The following is a 23,512-nucleotide window of genomic DNA, read 5'->3' on the forward strand; positions in this document are numbered from 1 at the left end:
TCTATCCTATTAGGCAAAATGGGGAGAAATTACTGAGGAAGCTGTAATCTAATAATACATGATATTTCTTTATACATTATCATATTTATGTGTGCAGACAATGTTGTAAAGACCATACTGATCCTACTTTTCATATTTATAAAAGTTATGAAACAGAAAAGATGCACAATGACAAGCATTAATGAGAATGTCCAACATACTTTATCAGAATCTGTGGAACTTGTTATTAGAAAAACAGTGACTATATTTGTTTACGGTTTTAAAAGAGATAAAAAGGAAATGGAACAAATAAGTGGGTAAAACACAGACTGCCACATATTGACGATACCAGACGATATCAGACCATGTCGAAAGTGCAATATTGAGAGTGCCACAGTCCCCCTGCAAACACAACAACCAGCATGAAAGAGAACAGATAAGAAGATCCACTGAAGCAGCAGAACACAGCTCTGTAAACATCATTTATTCATTCATTCAGCAGGACACTCACTGTGTTCAGGGCAATGCTCAAGCTTTAACAGTCAGGTCAAGATATAGCCACTGAAATCACATAAAAACAGCAGAGAAAACCCAAATAGACCAAGAAAAAAAGGACAGAAAAATGTTAAGGCTTAATATTATTCACTTCAACCTGTTTGTTTGCAATTGTCTTTCACTGAACAATGACATATGAATGCAATATTTTGTGCATTAAAATAAATATGCCTTCAGATGATTCTCCTGTCAGGAAACATCCATCTTATGTATTTATTTATAAAAACAGGTCAAGATATGCAGTTATAATAAAAAATCATCACCATTTGGCAAAAAAGAAAGGGAAAAACACTTTAAAGATATACAAGACATACACATGCAGCTCTGACAGAAATATGTTGAGTTTGAAAAATAATCTAGACAAAATAAAAATGTAAACGATGGACATTAAAATTCACAGATTACAAAATAATCAGCTCATAATAAGCAGTATATTATTAAAATTAAGAGGAACAACCCATTTCAGGTAAAGACTCAATCTGAAGTAAAGCAATAATCAAATAAAAAAAGTAAAGATTTACACAGCTTTTAAATGTGGAAATGTTTTATAGTCAGGATTTATACTATTACTCATCTTAGACACAATGTACAGGGGAAACAGCACTCTTATTATGATCAGTGTAGCTGCCGTTTTTATGGACTTTAACGGTAGACGTTAACTTATGCGAAGAGCACTGTTTGCACTGGAAAAAAGAAACCTGGAATTGTATTACCTGAGAATGACAGGGTGCCAATTCAATCAAAACAGTTTCCCTGTTAAACACAACTAACCTGTGTAAAATCTAAAGGCATTCTGACTCTGTCTTTAGTGTACTGCTTCAGATCTGATTTAGTCCCAAGACAGAAGGTCAGTCCTAGCATCAGTATATTTGACACAAAAAAAACTACCCATTTTCAGCTGACAGATGAAATAATGAATCCTGGGAGTAACTGTGAAAACGATATTGACAGTATAAAAATTGCTTGCATCAGTGTATCTGTATTACAAAAGTAACAGCACAGTTCACTTCATCCACAGCACATGTATAAATCCTTTTTTCCATCCAATTTAAGGCTTTTTAGGAGTTTGCACTTGCAAAGGCATGCATTTGCAGCATTTGGCCCACTTGCTTTGGTACTTGGTCTCCCAGGTTCCGCTGTCCAGCAGACCATCCATATAGTGTCCATACTCCTCAATGGCATCTTCCACACGGGTGATATAAAGCCAGGCAAAGATCACACCAAAAAACTAAAAAAAAAAAAAAAAAAAGTTATTTTTGGATAACAAAATTGTCTTCCGTGCAAAAAATAAAAATATATATATATATATATATATATATATGCATATATGCATTGCAAGCACCCCACAGCATAACAACAGGATTGAGATCTGGACTGTGACTTTGCCCTTCCAAAACCCTCAACAGATGACCATTTTGCACAATTTGTGCAGCCTGTTTTTAATGGTTGCCTGATGCACACGCTCATGAACTTTTGCCAGAGCTGCCTGCAAATCTATTGAAGGCACCCTGAGGTTCTTTGGGACTTCCTGATGCATTTGCTCTTGGGGTGAATTTGGTGAAAGGGTCTGGTCTGTCCATATTGCCAGTGGTCTGAAACATTCTCCATTCATTTTGCATACAATGGCTTTCAATCCCTTTTCAGATGCATATCTTTCAGCAGTCCTTCTTCTTTGAGGCTCAAGCGGTTATTTTATTTTCGATATAATTATACCATGTACCATTAAAAAAAAAAAAAGTATCACAGAATAATCCCATGCGACATGGGTCATATACTCCAAGTGTTCTGGGGGTATACAATAGGGTTTGGTGAAAAAAAAAAAAAAAATGTAATATATTATTTAATGAAAATCCTGACTTTGGCCGTCACAGTCATGAGACTCTATTAGCACAGCGGTTCACACAATCAAGATTAATAAAAGCATGACAAAATCCATCTACTCTCTTGACGTAGGTAAATATATCTGTTGTGTTCATCACAACAAATTATTGCGTTCCTATCTGTCAGTTGTCAGTCATGACAATCAGGTTCCAGTCTGAAGATATTCAACTCAGTGAAGAAAAGTACATGGATACTTTTTTTTTATGGATTTCTAGACATTTCATGTCACGTTTTTATTCGTCTTGATTTCTCGCAACATGCATACTTTTCCTATAGGTGAGTCGACATGTGGCATCATTCTGTCATACTTTTTGCATCTTTTTAAAAAGCTTTATGCTGGTCGCTATTCCCTGCCATTAAATGGAAAAGTGCGTGTGGGACATTTCTTTACATTTCTCCTTTTGTGGTCAGAAAAATAAAGAAGGGCATACAGCATTAGAACATCACAAGGGTGAGTAAATGACAACTTAATTTTAATTTTTGGGTGAACTTTCTCTTTAATCTGCACACTTCATACTGCATATGCTATACAATTTGTGCAGTAATATAAAGCTTGTAATAAACAACTGGGATGTTTCACAGTGTGGGCAGACTGACTAATGACTTTTCCCAACTGTGAATCGCCATTTACGGAAAAACTCATTTTTTGTATAAAACAAACAAAAAGAAAATTCCCACTGCTCCTTACTCGAATAAACATTTGTACACAAACATCAGACGGAAACATTACAATCCAATATGATGTGAATATTAAAGTCATTGCTGGAAATGCTATATTAAAGTCTTTCTCAACAATACCTGTGCTTATCACAGATACAGTGCTATATCTTCTGGCATCATTTCCTGCGAAACAGCCTACAGACAGGGACTGTCTGATCTAATAGAAACTTAGCCCTGTTCCCAGCAACCGGAGCCTTTATAAGAAAGACTTAAATTACATTTGGTGTGCATGTGCTTTCTGTGTTGGTGGGTTATTATCAAAGTTGCAGCATTATTTAAATTACTACAAAATAGATTCAGAACTTATGTAATTATGATAATCTACATCTGTGACTGTGCTGAGGTGTTTTTCAGTGCATCGAGGCACCTCTTTAACACTGGTTAAAGTGGGGGGACACGCAGAAACAGCTGCACATTAGAGGCTGTTTTTGTAAGTGAATCAGATTTCTAGACTGCTAATTTGTTGAAAACCTGTTTACTCATGGTACTCTTGAGAAATATTTAAATTCATTTAAACCATGCCTTTCTCACCACCCACATCTTAATCAGTGTGGAAAACACTTAATGAGAGATACTTTATAAAAGAGTTCTTAATTACACTGAATTTATGAGTGGGCACAGATAACGATGAAACCTGAATAAAGACTAGATGAAATATCCTCATAAATCAAATTCTTTGGCATTTTTTTTTTTTTTTGGAAAGTTCTGTCAAAGTAAATATATGAATATGAATAATAGGATTTCTGAAAACATTTTTTGAGATTAATTAATAGTTATGCTTTTAATTTGAATGTATTAATTATAATTAGTAGTAGTTTTAGTAAATGTAGCTAAATGTATTACAAACTTTAAATATAGCACATTTACACAATTAAATCTAATCTAACATCCTACTACTCAAGTGAAAATTAAATAGAATTTTGTTCACTATCGATTTTGTGACATTCAATGCAAAAAAAAAAAAAAAAAAGAGACCAAAAAAAAAGATTTCCCCCCACAATTTTCCCACACCACCCTTGTGAAAACCATTTAAAACTAACTCAAACCCTCAAATACTTTGAAAGGTTCTTCAGCCGAAGAAAAATGTCATTTTTGTTCTTGGCAAGCTTACAGACTTTTAATCTATGTATGTTTTATGTAAAGTAGATAGTCTGCATAAGACTTTTTAATAATACAAATTATCTAAATAAGCATAAGTCTTACCTGAGGAACTAAGATGCCCAGAAGAAGTCCAGCCATGACTTTATAGTTGTCCATGAACCAAATGAAGACGGCATTAGTGCAACCACGGGTGTAGATCGCATCTATATTTTCTAGCCTCTGCGGGCAAAGGTCAGGCAATAGAAATGTTATTACTTTGCAGAGTCAAAAAACTGCAATCACTATGTCTCACTCTAGTGTTATAAAGTGATCAATTGGAAATGTATTGAGAGATAATTGGATGTGGTTATAAGGCAGATCATCATTCATCTGTGGAGCTGCATGTCCTCACAGCCTGTTAAAATCAAAGGTGTCAAAGGTGGTTCTAATTACTCTTCTCAGATGATCAGATCTTTGACCCCTCCAAATGAATGCATTTATACCAGGTGGATTGACAAAGGACACGCAGCTCTATTCAAATATCAGAATGCACTTATAAACTACATTAACTTTCTTCATTCAAAGAGGTGTGATCAGGGCACATACCTCTTTCACCAGGGCCCTGTATCCACACATAGTATTAACAACTTCAGAATGCTGTAATACACAAGCAAATGCAGTCTTAATATTTTCATAAAAGTAAAACACCTAGATGCATACAGTAGCTAACGGTTCTTAGAAATCTTGGATTTCTCACATCAGCTGAGAGATTATATAAAAGTACTGATTTGGCAAACAGCAAAACCTCTTGTGGGGAAGACATTTAACATTCCCAATCCGCTGTATGTATGGAATTACACTTGGAGCTGATTAATGACTAGCCTACTCTCTACATAACAGGTTTCCATTACATTAGTTTTGATATAATGATCCCTGTTTTGTCATTCTAATTTATAAAGGGTTTTAGTCTTAAACTAATGCGGTGATAAGATTACTAAGCTTTATAAATGAAGCTGAAGTCATTCTGTGAGTAACTGTAGACATTTTGATTACTTTTAAATGGTTAGTTCACTCTAAAACTAAAATTCTGCCATCATTTACTCATCCTAATGTCGTTCCAAATTCATAAGACTTTAGTTCATCTTTGAAACCCAATTAAAGATATTTAATGAAATTATAGATTTCTATCCCGTCATTGAAAGTTCACGCAACTTTCAGTCAATGCACTCAATGTATGTGCGTTGATAAATGTTTCTAAGTAAATAGAAGCTTAAATTAAATCTATTGATCATATAAAGTGATAGTGTCTCTTCATAAAAGTTGGACTGAACTGCTTGATTCATATGGGTTTCTTTCCTGATCTCTTCATGAACTTTTCGAAGCGTTAAAGTTTTGGTTGTATGAACTTTCAATGGAGGGACAGAAATCTTATCTGATTTCATTCAAAATATTTTAACTTTAGATTCAAATATGAACAAAATCTTAAGGGTTTGGAACAACATGAGGATGAGCAAATTATTACAATTTTAATTTGGGGGTGAAATATCTCTTTAAATCAGCGTGGCATGACCTCATTTAAATGGAAAAGGTTGCATATATAGAGTTTTCAATGAAATATGTTTACCGATGACAGGAACAATTTACACTTGGAAAACACACATCAGGAGACAACCCAAAAAGACAAACCTTAAATCCTTTAAGATCAACATATTTAGCTCAAGGACATTAAACAATGTGTGATTTTTATTTAATATGAGGTCCACAAACAAAAAGGCAGATAAGTTATCAACATCTCATTTTATTTTGCAACAACTGTGTATCTAATACGATAAGCAGACATTGTTGCAACTAAGGCACCTTGAGGAAATTCAGTCAAAATTATATCAAAACTTTGTAGGCACCATGCCTTAGGATAATATACTTTGTCACTTAGAAAAACAAAATGTAGCAAAATAGACCTTATTGCTTTCTTTTATTTAGTTTGTTAGATGGTTAGCAGAATCAGGATTTTTGTTTTTGGAAAATGCATCTGCCAAAATATTCTACAATTTATTTCTTCATACACAGAGCTGGTTAAGTGATATAAAATGTTATATCTTGTAATCTTATTTAGAAGCAAAGAAACGACAATGAACAAATTGATCTCCATCAGGCTTAATGGAGTGGGATTAAAGATCATTTCATTGGTATTAAAGGTAATGCCGTCAGATTACATTCTGCTATTTGATTTCAGACTAAATTTTCTGATGTAATCTTCATATATAGACAGCAGCATTGCTTTGTCTTAGACTGAAGTAGTGATGAGGTAATGCTTGTCCATAGGTAATCTGCACACAGCTGGACGTCGGCAAACAGGCTCTGTGCTTTTTCCAAAACTAATGAAAAATAGATGTCCTTTTTGACTGTAAGACCTGCTTTAGTGTCGCACTTTTAGAAGAGCTATTTTTTTTTAACTGTCCCATGCAACTCCAAAAATGGGCTCTTTTAATATTCAGTTAAATGTAATTTCAAGTTGGGTCTTGTTACGAATGCTCTGGCTTGTGTTGAGAATGACAAGAAAATAAATGCGGAAGAAACGAATAAAAATAGCTTCCGTCTCTATCGGCACATGGTGTAACAATATCTTCCAGACTCTTCCAGACTTGCAGATGGGTCAATTCCTGTTAAGCAGTAAATTTTCATGTCCCCATCATGTCGTCATATAAATGGACTTTATAAGACACATTTCAGATTTGGGGAACACAAAAAATATATTTAGATTTTTTTTTTTCTATACAATGAAAGTGAATGAGATCTAATACGAGGATGAGTAAATGATGACAGAATTATCAACATTTTTAGGTGAACTATGACTTTAACTAACAAAAGCCAGGTCCCTTCCACCAGGAAGTGACATCGTTTTTGGCACGACAAAAGCAGCACAAATATTCCAGCCTAAATTGATGTAAACAAACTCTCAATCGCTCACTGGGCAATGGCTAGCTCTAGCTCTTTATTTCCATTCAGTTAGACAGCTTGTTCATGCTATTGCCATTATGTAAATCATCAAGCTATCAATCAATGCTTCATCAGAGCATATTTTTGAAAGTCTGGTACCCTTTTATAGACATACTTCTTAAAATATATCACGAGAACATTCACTTTTAGCAGTTATAGATTTCAAATGTACACAACACAGGAATGATCCAGATAACGCAGGATCATTATGAGCTCAACGATTTCCATAAATGAACAAAAGTAAAACAAAGCAACCGAGTATTATAAAAACTGGAAAACCTGAGCAGAAAAACACTTCATGCATCATTTCAAAAGTATGATGTGTGGACAAAGTTCTTTCCCAGTTCACTGGATGTAGTGCCATTGTTTTTGCACCTGTAAAATTTGTAATGTGCCAGTTATTTGTGAATTGAAAGCAGATTTTGTGAACTTGTGAACTGAAAGCAGATATGAGTAGAGCTTAAATGGGACAAAACTAAATGGGGAATGCTGAGAAACACAAAATGACAATTTTTTTTTTTTTTATGCTTTCCATCTGCCCACATTTCTCCCTTTAGATCTTCTTTCAAGTAAGCAAACAGTAACCTCGTGAAAGACTCACAAAAGAAATAAATGCTTTTGTTTCCAGTCAAGTGAACCAGGGCTGATCTAAATTTAGAATTTTAGTATTTGCTCCCATTCAATTTAAGTGCTGACACTTAAAATGCTAGGATTATATTTCTTTAACAGAAGGTTTATTTATGTAGGTTATTCGACAGCCGTTAACAACGACTTTGCCAAAGTTTACAGACATACAGCTATATTTGTTTATGAAACATCCTGGAGATAAGAGGACTCTGCAATAATATGAGCTAACCTTCTGCGTTAACAGGACACCAAATTAATTCATGACTGCAGCTTCAGACACATTCATTTAACTATTTGATCTAATGTGGACACTAGATTTAAATATTTTTGAAAGACGTGTCTATTGTAAAATATTATTACAATTTAAAACCGCTGTTTTCTGTTGTTGTTTTTAACATATTTTAAAGTGTAATTTATTCCTGTGATGGCAAAGCTAAATTTTCAGCAGCCATTACTCCAGTTTTCAGTGTCACATGATCCTTCAGATATTATTCTAATATGCAGATTTGAATTTGCTCATGATGAAAAGATTTGTGCCGTTTAATATTTTTGTGGAAACTGTGATACCTTTTTAAGGGTTCTTTGATGAACACAAAGTTCAAAACAGCAGCATTTATTTAAAATCTTTTGTAACAATGTAAGAAGTCTTTAATGTCATTGTTGATCAATTTAATGTGTTTTTGATTTTGAATTAAATAATTCATTTATTTAAAAAAAAAAAAAAAAAAAACCTTACTGGCTCCAATAAAACCTTATTGACTCCAATGAAAATGGTATTGTGCATGTGCTTTATGACAAACTGGAGGCATATAAATGTGACTCCCCTAGTAAAAAAGTAATATATTTAAAATACATTTATTTCATACTAAGTATAGTCCAAAACCATTAAAATATTTACTGACATTTTGCTTGAGACTTGCGGATATAAAATTGTGACTAAACTTATTTAGTGTTCTACTTGTGCACAATGCACATTTCTTAATATTAAGCCTAAACTGTTTTAATGTCACTACTGATGAGGATTGTATGATCTTTGAATAATATCAGTCTTTAAATGCAAGGTATTTAAAGTGTACCTGAAGTATACTTGCAAATGTTCCACTTTTGCACAATCAAATATACTTTCGTATATCTTTAGTTGGACTTCAGCACTACTGCACAATTAAAATGCATGAAGTACAAAATTAGTTGTTAAAATTAGCAGACTTTAAGTATACCAGTTTAGTATAATAAAAGTACAATTACAGGGGTTATTTATTAAGTACATAAACATGTAAATGTATTTGTAGTATATTTAACATGAAATAAATGTATTTCAAATACATTTAGTATTTAGATTTTTCACTAGGGACTTGTTGCAAGTGTTAAACAGCAAACATAACATAAGGACACTTTAAACTGTAGGTTCACTTGAAAAAAATATTCATAGACAAACCTTGCTCTGACAACAGGTATAAGGCACCGCACATGCTAGAGGACCAGGAGCAGAGCAGTTATGATACATGTTCACCTTCCAGTCCGTGAAGTCGGTTCCCCCACAACATTTGAACTGGAAAAAAAAGAAGAAATCAAACCAGTAAAAATCGCTTGTAGATTGAAATATCAGCAAAGCTTCAGACGAAGGCCAATATTATTTGGAAAAGTTCTGGCACCGCTGAAGACAGTGATATACGAGACTACTAGAACAATATTTGTACATTGCATTTTTAAAAGCAACATTTGGGTAATGTACTAATGGTTGGATATGAGTTGAATTTTCTAGTGATTCATCAGCTAAATTGCACCTAGGTTGACAGGGCATGAAACACGAGTGGTGAAATGAATGATCTGAGCTGCTCTGTATTCATTTATTGAGCCAAACTTTCAGAGGACAAGCATGAATAAATATTAGGCTCCTGTCTTCCCTCAGTGAATGGCACAATTCATATTCCAGCCCCACAGCTCATTTAAATCTCAGTGAATAACATTAAAGGTAATTACGTATGCAATTGCTTGATTCTCTCATAAGAAACATCTCAAGCTGATTGTCATATAATTATTGTACATCAGTATAAGGAAAACAAAGAGCATAATTGTTTGATAATGTCCTACTGTGGAAGGCTAACTAGAAACTAGGGGGAACAAAATTACAGCCAGCTTTCTTTCTCTCTCTAAATCTTGTGAATTGATATTCCGATGTAGACTTGCTCCCTGTGATGTTTTTATTGTCCTTCAGATTGATCTTCCCTCTACTGGAATTTTTTTCAAGATAATTATCCTGTAAATAAGAAACAAATACCTACTGTGTCATGTTGGGCTTTTTGGGATACTGTTTGACAGAAAAAAAAGAAAGAAAAGTAAAAAAAAAAAACACATTCAAACCACAATGAAAGACTGCCGTGACAGGCACTGACTGTGGTTTTCAAAGAAAAATAATCCCTTTTTCTTAACAATGGACCAAACAGAATGTGCTAAACCTTTTTCTTTCAACAATCACAGAGTGAGGAATGATTACTTGAAATTGACTGTTCTAAGAGGTGCCACTCTACTTAGTTTCTTTTAAGTCAAATCAAAAAGGAGCTTGTTAAAATGAAATTGCTGTAATATTTCTGTACATAATTGAGCACTGCTGAACAGCTCGCTGTAATTACTCACTTTAAACAGGTACATGCAGATGTGCACGGTGAGGTTGTGCAGCTGGTGGACCGGCACAGAGTCATTCTCATGCACCTGAGTGCACCTCAGAGCCACTGGGCTCACTTAGAGTGTTTCTGTTGAAATATCGGAGCACTGAAATGTAGATGTGTCTGCTGGGTCCCTAACATTTTAAACTACAAGCAGTGCCGTTTAAATGGACTCGTCCTATAAATAAACACAAAGAAATTTCTAATGGTTGGTTTCAATGCGTTACTTCTGAATGCACTCAAGGAGTTGTTGTTACCTAATTAATGATCATAAAAAAAGTACATCTGAATTGGCATTACATGATTATTTCGTGATGTGGAAAACACAGACTGAATTGTATTATCCAGTCATTAAAACAGAATATATAGAGCAGAATGTCATAATAAAAAAGTCAAAATTAGAGCTGTACAATTGATGCTCATGGTTTTTTCAGTGTCTGCTGACTATATGAGTACATCCACATGAACTTCATCTCCAGAGCTGCTCTGAGATCTGCAAATAAATTATTTTATAGTGAAGACCTTTTAACTTCAAATAAAAGTTCCGTTTAGCCTGAAAAATGATGGCAGAATTGATAAAAATTCTAAAGAAAAAAATATATATTATGCTATTTTTGTAGTTTTGTAAAAAGAAACTGTCCTATTTTCATTTACAATCTTTAGATTAAAAGTGATTAAATTAATATTTTTTAAATAAATTTAAATGAAATCATACATTTGTATTAAATCAAAACTGAAAAGCTAGAAAAATGAAACCGAATTTAAGATTTTTGTAAAAAAAGAAATTTATAAATGATTACATTATTAAATGCATTTTAAGGATGAAAAAAGAAATCTTTTGAAACAAAATTGGAATGGAAAAAAATAATAATTCACAGGACCCTACCAGCTTCTTTTATTTTCAGAAACACACAAGCAAAAAAATAGTTTGAAGTTCAACCAATTTTAAACAGAATGGGTTTGCTAATGGCAGTGCAGAGTGAGTACATGCAAAGAGATCTGGACCTTCATAGTTTCATTATGTGAAACTTTTTTGACAGATCAAGTTTAAAGATGCCTTCAATGCAATCTTAAAAAGTCAGCATATTAAATCTGTACATGAGATAAATCTCTTACCGTTTTCTGAACAAAGTCCATGATGTTTTTGAAATCAAGGTCATCATAGTAATTGACCATGCCTTTACGGATGTTTTTGTTGAGAAGGTCCTCTGTCTGATTGACAAAAAGGTCAGTGTTATAAAAGGAAGATGTTGTTTTTGCAACAAAATGTAAAAGGTCTGATTTCTTTTAGCATGGGATGTTTAGCCTTTGTTGTTGCATTTAGAAAAACTCAAAACTGTAATATCTGGGGACTGGTACAATTAGTTTCTTAAAAAATATGATTGAAATTATGTTCACAATGATGATGCTCTGGCATCAAACTTATTTTGTTAATGATCGCTGAAGTGTCAAGAAGCCAAACAAATTTCCACATTCAGCAGACGCTGAAATACAACTTCAACTAATCAGAAAACAGTCATGACCCAGCGACCATGTAACAGTACTCATAATTATCTTTTTCAAATTAGCATGGATCCCATTAGCCCAATGAAACGAATAACAAAGAGACTGCCAACAATTATTGTCACATTGCATGGCTAATGACTATAAAATAATGCAATACAGAATTCTGTATGTGAGCCATGTCGCAGTCTGCCACTTGGAAATGTACAACACGAATTCCGGAAATGTTGGGACATTTTTTAAATTTGAATAAAATGAAAACTAAAAGATTTTCAAATCATATGAGCCAATAGTTTATTCACAATAGAACATAGAGAGCATAATAAATGTTTAAATGGAGAACTTTTACACTTTTATCCACTAAATGAGCTCATTTCAAATTTGATGCCTGCTACAGGTCTCAAAAAAGTTGGCACAGGGGCAACAAAGGGCTGAAAAAGCAAGACATTTTGAAAAGATTCAGCTGGGAGAACATCTAGCAACTAATTAAGTTAACTGACATCAGGTCTGTAACATGTTTAGCTATAAAAGGGATGTCCAAGGCTGCATTTACACTGCAGGTCTTGATGACCAATTCCGATTTTGTGACTACATCCGATTTTTTGGACGATGTGCTTACATGTCTTTTAAAAGTGACCCATATCTGATATGTGCATTTTACACTGCACTTGGTGAAACAAGCCAAAAATAGCATATATGACATCACAAATCAATTTGAATGGTACATTGAGTTTAATTTAATGACATGGAAATCATATAGAAACGTTTTTAATGCAATAGTTACATCTATACACTAAAATAATTATATAGCCTAGAACAAATTCTTCAGGACAGTGATGAACGCAGCTCCGCTGAAAGCTTGCGAATGCAATAATAGGTAGTAGATATTGTGTTTTTTTAGTAATTAAAACCAAATGTGTTCATCAGTGATTGTATATCAAAGGCAGGGACATGTTTGTGTGCATTTTATATAGTGGTTTCAATGGAATGAACAGGACTGAAGTGCTCGGCATGATTTCAAAAGCAACACATTTCAGCGTCAGATCGCCTTTTATTTAACACAAATGAACTAAATTAATACTCTGCTACTCAAGTAGAGAGGTTTCATTTGGTACAGAAATGTTTAAAAAAAAAACCTCACTTTTCAATGACGTAGGAGTTGCATTTACAGGGGAATATCCAATCTGACCGCTTACAAGGCACGCGCAAATGCATGTATCCAATTCATATCTGATTTATTTCCACATATGAATGAGGCCTGAAACCGATCGGAGAATATCGGAATCCATGTGACTTTCCTGCTTACACGGTCATGGGCCATATCCGATCTGTGCCACATGGGAGGAAAAAAAAAATCGGAATTGGGTCACTTGAACCATGCAGTGTAAATGCGGCCTTAGAGAGGCAGGGTCTCTCAGAAGTAAAGATGGGCAGAGGCTCTCCAATCTGTGAAAGAGTGCATAAAAAGATTGTGGAATACTTTAAAAACAACGTTCCTCAAGGTCAAATTGCAAAAGCTTTGCAAACTTTATCATCTACAGTGCATAAATCATCAAAAGATCCAGAAAAACTGGAGAAATCTCTGTGCGTAAGGGACAAGGCTGAAGACCTTTGTTGGATGCCCGTGGTCTTCGGGCCATCAGACGACACTGCATCACTCATCGGCATGATTCTGTCACTTACATTACTAAATGGGCCCAGGAATACTTCCAGAAACCACAGTCGGTAAACACAATGCGCTGTCACCCTCTCTAAAAAATCTTTTGACTGAAAACATGAATGATCATTTCTTTTAATGCGGTGCGCTGTCACCCTCTCTATGTAAAAATCAGTCAAAGCATGTAACATGAATGTTGTATAGTCTCTTGCTCGAGACTAAAAAAAAAAAAAAAGCGAGTTGAAAGCGTATCGAGCCGCGGAAGAGATACTGTTTCTCGAGCACTTTCCGTGAGCGCGATTCAAGATGGAGTGAAACACGGACAAATGCGTTTCATCCATTCTTTCACCCCCACAAATCCCCTTTAAAAAACATTTGACTCAAAGTGATTTACAGGGGCATTTTCTTTTTACCTTTGTAAATGCATTTTTCTAATTTTTTTAAACGTATGAAGTGTTTCCTCTAGGATTTATGCCAGGTGTGGTGGCAGGACTATTTCCCATGGACCACGCCCCCTCCCCACCCAAGAATCACCTGCACTCAGAATTGAATTTATATTAACTAAAAAAGACAAGTAAATAATAAAGTAAGAACAAATAAATTAATTACAATCAATAGCACAAACAAAAACAACAAGATACAAATTTAAATGATCAGTACTTAATTTTTTTCAGTTAGGTCTAACTATAATCTATTCAACTGTAAAATAACACTGGATAGTTTCACTGTATAATGAAAGACAGCAGCAGGTTTATTTAGGCTGCTGTCTCTTTAAGACCTCATGCATGGATCTAATATGTTACACTAGAGGTCTGCGCGGGACTGTTTTTTAAGTCCCGCTCCCGCGAGGTTATATCCCGCACCCACCGCTGATATATTCACTCTTTGTTCACCCGCTGTCCGCTTGGAATAATTTTCTTCCCTACCCGACCGTTCCCGCTAAATTTAGATCTCGTTTCCAGAATCACACATTTAAATTTCCTCTACTGAAAGAAAGACAGATAGGCTAACAAATAAAAGTGTAGTCTGCACAAAATTGTATTTGTTATTTTATTCGTCTAGTCAAGAGTCTTTTATTGACAGCAAAATGTTAAACGAATTTTGTGTCTTAAGACACGAAATTCGTTTAACATTTTGCTGCCAACACAGTAGGAAAAAAAAAAAAAAGTGTCAGAAAATAAAAATGTACAAAAATTGTATTCCTTATTTTTATTCGTTTTGTCAGGATACAATTCGTTTAACCTTTACAACACAATATAGGAACAAGTGTCGCAGAGGGAAACAAAATGTAGGTTGTACAAAAACCTATTATAATTTTATTCGTCTTGTCAAAATACTAAATTCGTTTAACATCTTGCTGTAAACACAGTAGCCTAGGAAAAATGTCGCGGAAGAAAAATAAATAAATAAATTGGACATCTGTCATTTAAAATTATAGGCTAAGCAAAATATAAACAAAACCGAGTTGAGCGTTCTTCAAGGACAGCGCATCCACACTTTGCTCCATCTTTATTCTGCTCTGTCACTCATCGACAACCTGCCTGTTCTGTCTGCGGGCCGTATATTCACCACTGGTAGGCTACAGCCTGCTCTGAGCATCGCTTTGCACATGCTGCGCACAGACCTCGCAAATAAAACGAAGCACTGGTTCATGTGTGCAGTGCGTGCATAACAGTCCAGTGCAGGCTGTACCGGTGCTTGAATAAAGTGCAGATATGCTGTTCTGAAAAGACGTCGAGAACGGGATATTGTTAGACCGCCCGCTCCCGTTCAAACTGCACCAGAGTTACGGACCGCAACCGCGTTTTATTCGGGAATTTAATCCCGCGTCGCAAGAAATCTGATCAGCCGCGGGAATGCAGACCTCTATGTTACACATGGCTCTGTGCTTACTTTTCTTTTTAGGAGCGCTTGTCCTCCTAATTTAAAAAAATTAGCATTCCTTTTATTTTTTTTTTTTTTTTGGATGTTATGTATGAAAAATAAAAAAATGTTGATAACAAAAAAAAAAATTAGCATTCCTAATGAATTTCAATTTCCTTGAAATTCTGGAGGGACGTCGGATAGCGTCGCGTGGTGACGTCATGACGCATGCCATTAATCTGTCTATGTACTGTAACATGTAAAACGGGAACATGAAAGGATTATTCTAAAAGCAACTCATGTAAACAACCTAATCATAATATTGACAGAATTTCAAGTATAAACATATAGTTCGTCTTTGTGATGATGCCATATACAGTTTTGGGTGTTTCATTTTTAATTTTATGAAAGCTTCAAGTGCAGTCAATTATTTGTACGTGCACGACGGCGGCGTTGAAGCGCTTTTATTTGCCGTCAAACGGTTGACCACTGCCGTGTGTGTATCCTGTCGCAAAATGCTCCGATAAGTCCTGCACGACAGTAATAGTATGATTAAGGTGTTTACATGTCTGTACTGCACTTCAATAATGCGACTAAAATAGTAGTACTCCACATGTCTTCATTCGATTAGTGTTTACTTCGATTATGACTTTAGCCGGATTAAGGTAATCAAAGATCTCTGTTTACACGGTAGACTCTTAATCAGAGTATTGTCTTAATCGTATTAAAATCGGAGTATTGATGTCCATGTAAACGTACTGAATGAGAAGCTGCAGACGTGGCGGGGATGATTTTTGGTGTGCCGGCAGAACAACAACAACAATGCGCTACATGTTTCTTTCCCCCTCATTTTTTTCCAATTGACGGAAATCCGTCGTAGACTCCCTGCAAATAACGGAAATCCGTTGTAGACTCCCTGCAATTAACGGAAATCCGTCGTGGCGACGGAGAACTTTAATCCCTGCATAATGCAGCTATTACAACAGCATGGCTTCGTAGTAGAAGAGTCCGTGTGCTGAATTGACCTGCCTTTCACCTATAGAGAACATTTGGCGTAACAATAAACGAAAAATACGTCAAAGACGTTCACAAACTCTTCATTAGCTGGAAACCTATATCAGGCAAGAATGGGACCAAATTCCAACACCAAAACTCCAGAAACTCATAACCTCGATGCCCAGACGTCTTCAAACTGTTTTGAAAAGAAGAGGAGATGCTACACCATGGTAAACATGCCCACCTCCCAACTATTTTGAGACCTGTAGCAGGCATCAAATTTGAAATGAGCTCATTTTGTGCATGAAATTGTAAAATTTCTCAGTTTAAACGTATGTTATGTTATCTATGTTCTATTGTGAATAAAATATTGGCTCGTGTGATTTTAAATTCTTTTAGTTTTCATTTTATTCAAATTTACAAATTTGGGATTAAGGATTTGTCAAGAACATCATAAATGAAACTAGAAAGAAGATCAAAATGGCTGTACCTGTGTCCTAAAGATCAAAGCAAGAATCCCACCGACAAGCTCCAAAATGAGACAGAGAGCCAGCATGTAAAGAAACTGCAAAGCAACAGTAAAGAGAGGATCTCAAATTAAACAGAGACACACACACCCACACATTACTCAGATAGTTGCAAGCCTGTTCCTGCCCTACATGGGCAGTGAGTCCGTCTATGCGTGTGTGTACAGCACCCAGTGACATTTTGTTTTCTAGCTAGTGTGATTAGGCAGTTGTATTAACAGAGAAACTGGAAATTAAGAGGACACTTTCTTCATGAGACAAACTTCCACTCTTGGTCTGAAACAGGAAGCACTCTTAGTACTGTTGTCATTTTCAGTACTGTTGATAATAATTGCACTTTAAGAATTTAATATGTTGATAGCCCTGCCTTCATCATGTGATCTTTAGGCAAATGAGAGTGGTAATTTTCATAATGGGTTTGACTGGTATCAAATGTCTGCAACGTTCATGTTAATTTTACATCAGGCGATCTGATGTTTGACACATCGTGAATGTGTAGTCAGAAAGTGTTACTGAAATGATTCATTTATTCAAACTGATAAATGTTTCATTCCTAATGACTCATAAACTAGTATAGTGTGGTTTGTTTTGCTACTTCTTTTTAGTATAAGTGATTTAAGTAGGAATGTTTTCCGCTTTCTACTATTGACCCAATTTACTTTTTGTGGAATGCAAAAGAAGTATTTTGAAAAATGTTTTTGTCCATATAATTACAGTCAATGGGGCACATAACACTAGGCATTGACTTTCAATATGTGGACAAGGACAAAATACATTTTGCAATCCCCTGTAAAACGAAATTCATACAAATTTGGAACAACATGAAAGGTTGAATAAATAATGACAGGATTTTCATTTTTAGGTGAACTGTCTTTTTGTGCTAATGATATTTTTTATTTGCTTCCTTCAAAAAGAATCATAAAGAATAGAATATGAAGTGTTGTGTACAGATAATCAGTATGGTTTAAATAAGTGATGTGCTGAAGAGGACACTACTATATGCAAAAGTCTGATGGGAAAATGAAAACTTACCACTTTGAGAAGGCACAAGTTGTCTCTGAGAGACGCCAGAACGCCAATGAAGGAGACGATGAATATGATCACACCGAGCACAATGAGGATAATGGCAGGAGCCAGGAATACTCCTTCCAGAGTTTTGTACTGTTGCCTCTCCACCTCCGCATAAATGCCAATGGCCAAAATAAAGCCCCCTATGAGCTGAAACAAATCACACAAATCAGATCATTTGGGTTTCATGCAAAATTACATTACAGATGGGAAGAATATCACTAGCTATACTAGTACCTTTAAAAGGCACATGGGTTAAAAATAACACATAAGAGTACATTTAGTCACATTAAGGGCCTCAAAAAGCCACAAAAATTGACACTACTGAATCTAGGTGTATATTCTTCAGTATGTTTTGCATATTTAAAGGTATTATGATTCAAACAAGAGCAAAGTAAAGCTATGAGAAACTGTGACCTCCTTGGGTTAATGTATTCCAACCTTAAATCTTAATGGCTCCCCAATGCACCATGTGTGATTTCCATTTGGAAATATTCTACATGATTATCATACTCTACTGAACTAGTTGCAGAATTAAAGCATATGGTGTGAACCTCAAACCATTTCTGTGTCACAATAAAATGTAGTAGAAAGTAGATCTGGGAGAAGCATATTCAGATTTAGTTGTGCAAAACTGACATAGCAGATGCACCTCTGTAACCCTGAGAAACAAACACTGAGCTCCAGTGGCATGGCTTAATGGCATAATCAAATAATAACCATCAAAATGCGGCCCTGGTAATTGCAGTAAAACCACTCCACGGCACGCCTGTTAACGCCTGTGTGTGTGTGTGTGTGTGTGTGTGTGTGTGTGTGTGTGTGCACATATGGGCTTTACAACACATTTGTTGTGCTAATGCATTCCTTTCTCATTCAACATCACACCAGCATGTAGTCTGTACGGATAAGTCATAATCTTTTTCCTCAAATGGAGGCATCATCGGTATGTACCAATGGGATGTCTTAACAGCATTCAAATTAGAAAATAATTGGCAGTGCATAGATAAAACAGTAAATATTATAAACTCAAATAGTGTGTAAATCACTAATTTTTCTAAAATTATACAGTACTGTTCAGCAATGACATCAACGGATCAAGTTTCAGAAGGAAGCAACTAAAGTGTATGGTGAATGTGAGGGGGTGTAAACAGGTCAAACTGGTGGAAATGATTGAACTAATTACAGAGTAAACAACCCACCCACTCGGACCACTTTTAGTCTTGTCCAAATTAAAATGAACTTAAAACATGAAATGATCTGTGGGTGATCTGGATTTAATGAAGGTCTGTATAGTTTGGTAAAATTAAAGGTCCACCTCCGTGTCTACAATCATCATTAGGTTACAGAGGGTTTGTTGACTAACGGGCTAAAAAAGAAGGTGGATATTCATATCATTAAACAATAGGTAGTAGTGTTTAAGATAAACAAATGTCTGGTACACGTTTTTTATATTATTATTATTATTATTATTATAGAGCAATTTAAAACTATTAACATACATTAAAATGTTAATTCTCACTACCTATAAATTTTTATGAAGTCTTTTATGCACACCAAGGCTGCATTAATTTGATCAAAAATAAAAACAGTGATATTGTGAAATATTATTATAATTTGAAATAACTGTTTTGTATTTTAATATATTTTAAAATGTAATTTATTCCTTGTGATGGCAAAGCTGAATGTTTAGCAGCCATTACTCCAGTCTTAAGTGTCACATGATCCTTCAGAAATCATTCTAATATGCTGATTTGCTGCTCCTACTGACCCCAAACTTTTGAACAGTAGTGTAACTGTAAGTTAATGAGAATTTGATGTGACTTGCGATTGTAATGTGAATAATGTGATTTTAATAATTTTATATATAAACATATAAAAGAATATGGTAGCATTGATTAACCCGAATGTGTAAACATAAATGAAACGCAAATTTACAAAAAAAACAAAAAAACAACAACAAACGAAGAGAAGCAAAGTCCCTCTCTGCATTTCAGAAGACCACCAAACATTATAATGGTTTTTAATTTTTTATATTTGTATATTTATTAGTTATAACATAAATGGCAACACTAAATCCTTGAGGTACTGAAAGACTTAAAAACAGAAACAAGAAATGCCTTTATGTTTAGTTCCCTCAATTAGGTTACAAAAGCCAGGAAAATAGGAAATTGGTTGGAAAGTGTCAACCAGAGTTATGACCTTTGGCATACTATAAAGACTGAAGGCATAAAGGATGATGGAGTCCGAGACCACCACGACCTCATTTCAACAGAAATTCTCTCAGGCTGAAACTGGCTCCATCTGGTTGGTCATAACTAATAAAGATGCATGAAAATAAATGGATTATGTCAAAACACATTGCTTAAACACTATATGAAAACAAAGAGTATCTGGGTAATAATCTACAAAACCTCCCTGCGTGAGGCACGTGCTCCAGGTCTCTTGTGAAAATCCATGATGAAAGCGGCACAAAGTGTGCGCTGGGTCAGTCAGCACTGAAATGCTGGTGCCAATGGGCCACTAAGAGCCTCGGCTGGTGGCATAATGGTCTGAAATGGGGTCCTATGGGGCCTATTGTTTACGCTGTCAGTGTGATGGGTTCAACATGTGCAGACCTGCTCTTGACAAAACGGGGAGAGAAGCACAATGGTGCAGCCCGAAGTATTTCAAACCTCTGCTGTCACAAAGAGTAGCTTTGACACCAGCCTTTTACTCACAATAATCTTTTTCAAATGTCAATAACGGATGAGAATAAAGATAACTACAGAATGTCACAGTCCCTATGCCATGACAGCGCCTCAAACTTGAATAACAATTCTATGAAAAGCATTATTTGCGTATAAAACAGCATAAAGAATACATTAATGGCACAATTGTGAAATGTATACAAAAGAGTTTATGCAAAGATGATGCAAAATAATTCAAACAACAGGAAACTCTATTGTCTAGTGAATAAAGAACTTCAAATGTGGAGAACAGAAACAAATGGTGACAGAACATTAAAATAAACAATAATTCTGTTTAATCAGACCCGAGTTTGAACTGTCAAAGGAATTTAAAACTTATAAATATCAGGGCTTATATAACCCCAAATGACTCTCTAGTTTATTTTTGGTAAGTCACAGGCTGACATCAGGAAATAAAAGTATTAGGTAACTTGAGAACTGCAATATGGAAATACATGCTTGATAATGTTTTGAATTAAAAGCACTGGAACATTCACTAATGACTTAAAGTACAGTACAATGTCAGACAGAGAGAGAGAGAGAGAGAGAGAGAGATAGTTGTGTATCGATAATATGATATTTTCTTCTTACCTAAGGTACAAAACATCTTTACATCTTTGTACCTTATTTACCCCTAAATAGAGAATATTAGAACCTTAAAGGTACATATTAGTAGTTTAAAAGTCAATATTAACACCTAAATTGTACATATTAGTAACAATCGAAATGACACTGCTTCAGTGACAGTTTGATATTATAATCTTGTAAAGCACATGAAACCAGATGATTTATCCTACAATTCCATTTTAGGGTCAATCAAACTACACTAGTCTCATGAATTTAATGTAGGTTCAAAACGAGCTTGACCTTATAAATACAGGTCTAACAAATAGCAAACAAACTTCATACTAAAGACAAATAAGAAAGATGTTGTTCATGAAAATGAGAAAAGTTCTCATGTGGTATATTCTTAACACATATTCAACAATCTTGAGCTAAGTAATAATGATTAGCCTATGTGCCAATGAAATATGAATGATGGTTCTAATGGCCTTTGACTCCATGCTAGATAATGGTCAGAGTTTTTCTTTTTTTTTTTTAAAGGCATGGCTTTGCACAGTATGACCACATACAGTATCATGAAATCAATAACAAAAGCAAAACAACCACTAACCATTCAAATGAGTCTGTTTCAGTTTCTATCTGCTTCGTTTATGTTATGTACATACTATTTATTTGTTGTTTTTTTGTACAAATTACCCAAGACATTTACCAAGAAAGTTGTTGCTATTTAAAATGTTTTCATTAGCCTATACTATCGCTTAATATTTTCTACAGCGACGTCAGATATTTATTAATAAATCAATAGATAAACATTTGCAACAATTTAACGTTACTCTACTACGGAGATCGATAATTCAATGAGTAAGAAACCCATAATCCCAGAGTACAGCAGAATTACTCGAGGAGGGTGGGGTCAAGAGCACTGGAACAGGTAATGCGTGACATAACATAATTAAAATATATAAACAAACTCAAACGTTACTGCTGGTAGACTTTATTGTTATATTGTTTGCTTACTCTCTGTTTTTTCCGACTTTTTAAACTGCACCTGTGTTGCTTGATTTAGCCTCATAGATACCAGACCGATTTATTATTACGCATAAAGAAAACAATCAAACTCACCCAGAATATTGTTGCATATACGATTAACGAGAACTTGAGAAATAGGTACGAGCACCTGTCGCAATATCTGACTTCACTTGACATGTTAAAAACGTATAAATAACACGAAATACGTTCGAGTAGTAGACACTTCCTGGTTTGTTCGTAGCTTCTACCTGAGTGAGCAGAGCACGCGCTCCATTATCACACAAGCCAATATGAATCACAATGTTTTGATTGATAGGTGGTTTGTCCAATGAGAGAGCGTGATTTCACATGGCTTGTATATTGTTTGTATTTCAGGAGTTTATGGTTTTAGAGTTCTTATTCTATTACTTTTTGATTTAACACTACAGTTAACACGAAAATGTTATATATAATTGTTATATATTCATGTAGGCATATATTAAAGATATTGAATGTAACAAAACTCATAAAACACGAACATTTGCATTATAGATTTATGCATCTAAATAGGTTTTAAATAGGTTTTTAATGTAGACACCACTGATTTAACCTTTTTTTCTGACTGCTGACAGTGACCTTTTTATTTATTTTTATTTATTTTATTTTATTTTTTTATTTTTTTATTTTTTTATTTTGCACAAAACGAACATCAACAGATTAAGTCTGCAAATCTCTGGCAGAAATTTCCGTTTTAAAAAAATAATAAAATAGGATAAAATGGGTGTAAGATAGGGTAAGATGCTCTCCTTAAGAACAATGTGGATGAGGATAATGATACATCAGCCGATGTGTTAATAAAGGATTGCTAATTTAGCAATGTAAACTATTAAATGAGGAGTGAGAGGAGTAACTGCACCAGCCCTCACCCCAGAAAGTACAGAAAGGGGTCTAATGTTTTACAGAAAGTAATAATAGCTTTTGATATAATTATTAATAATATTTAAATTTTTAAGTGTAATTAATGTAACATACTAAATTAACTACTCTGTTTAATATTTTATTTTGATAATTTAGTTGAATAATTGAATAACTGATGAC

General features: G+C 34.7%; 1 protein-coding gene across 1 annotated transcript; it reads right to left on the bottom strand.

The window, feature by feature from the left end:
* Positions 1–448: 448 nt before the first annotated feature.
* On the bottom strand, positions 449–22,720 carry tspan15 (tetraspanin 15). The gene is made up of 8 exons (XM_058795972.1): positions 22,529–22,720; positions 18,081–18,266; positions 17,012–17,086; positions 11,619–11,714; positions 9,275–9,388; positions 4,822–4,872; positions 4,339–4,455; positions 449–1,762 (listed from the first exon to the last, which is right to left on the bottom strand). The coding sequence occupies exons 1-8, from the start codon at positions 22,610–22,612 to the stop codon at positions 1,583–1,585; spliced, it is 903 nt and encodes a 300-aa protein (XP_058651955.1). The 5' UTR covers positions 22,613–22,720; the 3' UTR covers positions 449–1,582.
* Positions 22,721–23,512: the final 792 nt, after the last annotated feature.

The sequence above is a fragment of the Onychostoma macrolepis genome, chromosome 13 (assembly GCF_012432095.1).
Source record: "Onychostoma macrolepis isolate SWU-2019 chromosome 13, ASM1243209v1, whole genome shotgun sequence".
In the NCBI taxonomy this organism is placed as follows: Eukaryota; Metazoa; Chordata; class Actinopteri; order Cypriniformes; family Cyprinidae; genus Onychostoma; species Onychostoma macrolepis.

Coding starts and splice junctions, on each gene's coding strand:
- tspan15 (XM_058795972.1), bottom strand. CDS start 22,612: ATGTCAAGTGAAGTCAGATATTGCGACAGGTGCTCGTACCTATTTCTC. Junction 17,087..18,080: donor ACTTGTGCCTTCTCAAAGTG/GTAAGTTTTCAT, acceptor GTTGCTTTGCAG/TTTCTTTACATGCTGGCTCT. Junction 9,389..11,618: donor TGGACTTTGTTCAGAAAACG/GTAAGAGATTTA, acceptor TTTTTTTTCCAG/TTCAAATGTTGTGGGGGAAC.